The 5,095-nt window shown below is 33.8% G+C and overlaps 1 protein-coding gene across 1 annotated transcript; it reads right to left on the reverse strand.

The window, feature by feature from the left end:
* LOC117986017 (F-box/LRR-repeat protein 7-like) lies at positions 1-1,681 on the reverse strand. Its single transcript, XM_034972821.2, has 2 exons — positions 1,425-1,681; positions 1-1,072 (listed from the first exon to the last, which is right to left on the reverse strand). The coding sequence occupies exon 2, from the start codon at positions 1,052-1,054 to the stop codon at positions 14-16; it is 1,041 nt and encodes a 346-aa protein (XP_034828712.1). The 5' UTR covers positions 1,055-1,072; positions 1,425-1,681; the 3' UTR covers positions 1-13.
* Between the last annotated feature and the right edge of the window lie 3,414 nt (positions 1,682-5,095).

Genomic DNA, 5,095 nt, shown 5'->3' on the forward strand with positions numbered 1-5,095 from the left:
ACTTATAGTATTTTCAAAAAAGGACAACATCAATATTTCTGAATTTAGACTTCAGCTGTCTTTCATAATCTGTATTAATAATATTAGGACACTGATATAACGCGAGAAATTTAAGATTTTTATAGTGTTCAGATATAAGATCGACAATAGCTGGTGTGACATTTTCTATTCTAGATAAACTTAAACTTTCTAGAGTAAGTAGTGCTGAACTGGACAAAGTTTTCAAAAGAGCTAATTCAGAAAAATTGTTGTTGTTCCAGATCTGCAAATGCTCTATTCTTTTTAAAGATGTTAAGGAAAGTAAACCTCCATCTGATAAACTTTCACATCTTATAATAGCTAAGTCCATTAACTTTGGGCACTGAGATAGCAATTGCAAGATGCTGTCATCAACAGAATTTCCACCATATATATGCAATGTCTCCAGTATGCTCTGCCTTGACAAAATTAATATCTTTATAAAATCTATGTCCAAATCTCTAATCTTTTCAATAAAAATATGGCTTAAGCGACTACATTGCAATAAGGTATAACAATTGTTAGAGTTCAAACCGAAATCAGATAGGGCTATGTAATTTAACTCTTTAAACTTGTCAAATTGTATTAATAAATCTAGATTATTCAAAAGTAAAATAGAGTTTTTTAAACTTATTTTTCTTAGCTTTGGCCATATTAAAATATCATCTTCAAACTCTTTACCAACTCTGCACATGACTAATTCCAGACTAATTAAATTTTTACACTGTTCTATCACAGATTTTATGACAGAATAGTTATAAACATACTGTATTTTTAAACAATAGATGCATTCAGAATGTGAAGTAATAATATCTAGATTTTTCTCACTTATTTCACTTTGCCCAGGTTTACCAGAATATATTAATACAATATGTTTCCATACTGTGGGATCTTGAGCTAGCTTATTCCAACGTTTACACACATTTTCACATGAAAGTAATGTTTCCAAAGGTAAACATTTAAAAATATACAACAATAATTCATCAGGTAAACCATTAATATGACACCATACTTCGTCATTGTCTGAAATAGTCATTTTATGGCACGAAACTTCCTGTAACAATATAAAGAATGAAACAAAATAAAGACCATAATCTATACCTATATATAAAAGGAAAAGGTGACTGACTGACTGACTGATCTATCAACGCACAGCTTAAACTACTGGACGGATCGGGCTGAAATTTGGCATGCAGATGTTATGACGCAAGCATCCGCTAAGAAAGGATTTTTGATAATTCAACTCCTAAGGGGGTGAAATAGGGATTTGAAATTTTGTAGTCCACGCGGACGAAGTCGCGAGCATAAGCTAGTTTATCATAAGTTGTTAGTAACATCGATGGTTAGTACTAGTACAGTAATTCTTGTAAGTATGAAGCACATGAAGTAAGGTGGAAGTAAGTTACCTTTTCTCTAATTTTTTTTTAGGACAGGTTCTTATCGCATATGCTGCATGCAGAGTATAGTTGTGGATATGGATTTTATAAGAAAGAAAACTAATTGCGTTGTTCTTGTTAAATTTAGGGAATATGCAATTCATCGATAGAATAGAAAATAGAAATCTATTTTTGTTTTTTCATACATAAAACGTAGTGATGTGGTAGTGATTATCACCGACCAGAAATAAAAGCCAATAAAAGCACAATAAAAGGTGATTATGTGGTGATTATATACTGTGGCCCTACCGCGGTTGTTTGACAGCTACAATGTCACGATCGCAATCATCTCTGATTGGTTAATGCTCGCTCACTATTGGCCACAATGCATTGTTGCTCATTATTAGAGTCCGTTTTAGGATCGATAAAATTCAATTAAATAAATAATATACTTTGAGAAAACATATTTTTATTATAGGACATGTTAGAGTGACATTTCAAATTTTAAAAAAAAAAAATTAGAATAAAATAGACAGCCAGTGTGACACATAAATTAATACAAAACCTTCTTTAACATCCTCCCGTTTTGAGAAATTTATGTCACCAAGCCGATTAACTTACAAATAAACATAAGTCTAGGCTTATGGATAGGCTTAGTTAGAATATCTGCACATTGATATTCTGTGGGAACATATTTGACTTCAAGATCATTTTCTGAAACTAATTCTCTGACATAAAAATGTCTTAAAGCAATATGTTTCGTACGTCGATGAAGCTCTGGATTTTGAGAAATTTTTATAGCTGCATCATTATCAATTTGCAGCTTGGGAATTTCTTTTAATTTGGTAACTTCATTAAACAGTCTCTTAAGCCATACAATTTCACGAGCTGCTTCACTAGCTGCTACGAGCTCCGCTTCAGTACTCGAAATTGCTACTGATGTTTGCTTCCGACTTGCCCAAGCAATTACTCCTCCAGCATACATACACAGAATTCCAGATGTAGAGCGTCCTGTATTTGGATCTCCACCGTGATCTGCGTCACTATAACATTCTAAGGTTCCAGACTTGTAATCTTTCTTATATACAATTCCAAAATCTATTGTTCCTTTGATGTAACGAAAAATGCGCTTGACCTTTTGTACATCTTCTGTAGTGGGATTAGCAAGTGACCTGGATACAAAACTTACAGCGTACGATATATCTGGTCTGCTTGCTGTCATCAAGTATGCTAATGCACCAACAGCTTCTCTATAAGGAAACTTAACATCATTCTCCTTTTCAGAATCTGTTTGAGCTTCTTTAATAATTGGAGTATTGACTGCTTTACAGTCACTCATCCCAAAGCGTTCTAGTAGCTTTTGAGCATAATGCTTTTGTGAAACTACAATTCCACCATGTTTATCACTAGAAAGTTCTAAACCAAGAAAGTAATTAGCTGGTTTAGTGGTTATCTTGAACCTACTTCTCAATTCAGCTATAAACTTCTCAGAATCTTTCTGATTTGTTGATGCAACAAGTCCATCATCAACATAGAGCGCTAGAATAATTTTATTGCCTCGTCGATTTCTAATAAACAAACATGGATCTGTGTCACATTGTTTAAAGCCAATATTTTTCAGATAGTCGACAATACATTTGTTCCAACATCTGGGAGCCTGTTTAAGCCCGTATAGACTTCTCTTCAATTTACAGACTTTATTTGTGCCATCACTATAGCCTTCTGGTTGTTTCATATAGATATCTTCTTCTAATAAACCATTCAAAAAGGCAGTTGTTACATCAAACTGTAAGAGAGATAGTCCTTCGTTTGCAGCGATGCTTAAAATTGACCTAATAGTTGACATTCTAGCAACAGGGCTAAATGTTTCCTCATAATCAATTCCCTTCTCCTGAGTATAACCTCTTGCTACAAGTCTAGCTTTATATTTGTCGAGGCTTCCATCAGCATTGGTCTTCTTTTTATAGATCCATTTACAAGAAATAAGCTTTCTGTCTTTCGGTTTATCCACAAGTATCCAAGTTTTATTCTCTTTCAGAGAATTTAGCTCACTTTCCATAGCTTTCAACCATTCAGCTTTTTCAGAACTATTTATAGCTTGTTTATATGTTTCAGGTTCGCCTAAATCATTTACAACAGTAGATATAAAATAGTCATCGAATCGCACTGGTGGTCTTAGTATAGATCTATCTCGAAGAGTTCTTGTTTCAGGAATTTCTTCATCCTCAGAATCAGAGGAATTAGGAGTAACATATGATTCATTAGACTCGTCTTCATTTTGACTGATGATTTCATTTCCATTAGTCGACGAAGTGGGAATTACTTCATGTGAGCTTGAATCTGGAGCATTCAATGTTTGAGGCATACTAGAAACAGCATCATCTTGTAATACATCCTCCCTTGCATCGAACATTGGATGATTTTCATTAGTCTTAGGGAAGTGAATTTCTATACTTTGTTCATCTGCTTCAGTTGCATCTGAATCTAATCCAATTGATCTAATAATCGACTCATTAAATGTTACATCCCTCGATCTGATTAATTTAACATTGCCGTTATTATCACAGCCCAATAATCTGTAACCATCATTACCATCATAACCAATGAGAATACATTTATCGGCTTTCTTGGAGAGTTTTGTTCGCTTTTGTTTTGGAACGTGAGCGTAACATTCACTACCAATTATCCTTAAATGTTTAATGGATGGTTTTTGTCCAAACCATAACTCAAATGGTGATTTACCTTCTGTAGAAGTCGGTCCAGTTCTGTTCAGAACATAAGCAGCAGTGTTGACAAGCTCTGACCAACAAGCAAGTGGAAGTTCTTCATGAGCATGCATCATAGTACGAGCAGCCTCAACTAAAGTTCTGTTATCTCTTTCACAACACCCATTTTGTTCTGGTGTATATGGCATTATCAATCTTTGCTGAATACCATGAGACTTTAAAATATTTTCTACAGCCTCGTTATGAAATTCTCCACCATTATCGCTGAGAATTGTTTTTATTACATGACCAGCAGTCTTTGTTTCATTAATCATCTGTACAAGCTTATCTTTAACTTCAAACTTGTTTTTGATAAAATAAATTTGACGATACTTGCTGTAATCATCTTTAAAAAGTACAAAATAGCGAAATTTACTGAAAGAATTTGGAAACGGACCACACACATCAGTATGTATAATCTCTCCTGGTACTTTAGCTCTTTCTCTTGTTCCAAATTTACATCTGTGTGTTTTACCATAGACACATCCTGTGCATAGTTGAGAATCGAGTTTTACTTTGATACCAAGTTCCTTTTCTAACAAAAGTTTTACATGTCTTTTATTCTGGTGACAAAATCGTTCGTGATACAGTTGTAGGATATTATCATTAGATACATTGTTCAATTCAGGAGTTTGTCTTTTAATTGCTTGTATATTTAACTTATACAGACCTCCATTTTTAACGCGTTTTCCAATTAAATTAATTTTTCCTTTTACTTTCAACATACACGATTCTCTTTCAGATATAAAGACACTGTCCTCAAGTTTGTCTTGTGCGGCAAGAACAGAAAATAAATTTCTTTTTATTTCAGGTACATACCATACGTCACAAAGCCTTATATATTCTTGCTGTCCATGAACGTCTGCTATTATATCAACTGTACCTTTACCGATAGCTTGTATTTTAGCGCCATTTGCAGTTGTAACCGATTGGTTA

The sequence above is a fragment of the Maniola hyperantus genome, chromosome 10, assembly GCF_902806685.2.
Source record: "Maniola hyperantus chromosome 10, iAphHyp1.2, whole genome shotgun sequence".
Taxonomy (NCBI): Eukaryota; Metazoa; Arthropoda; class Insecta; order Lepidoptera; family Nymphalidae; genus Maniola; species Maniola hyperantus.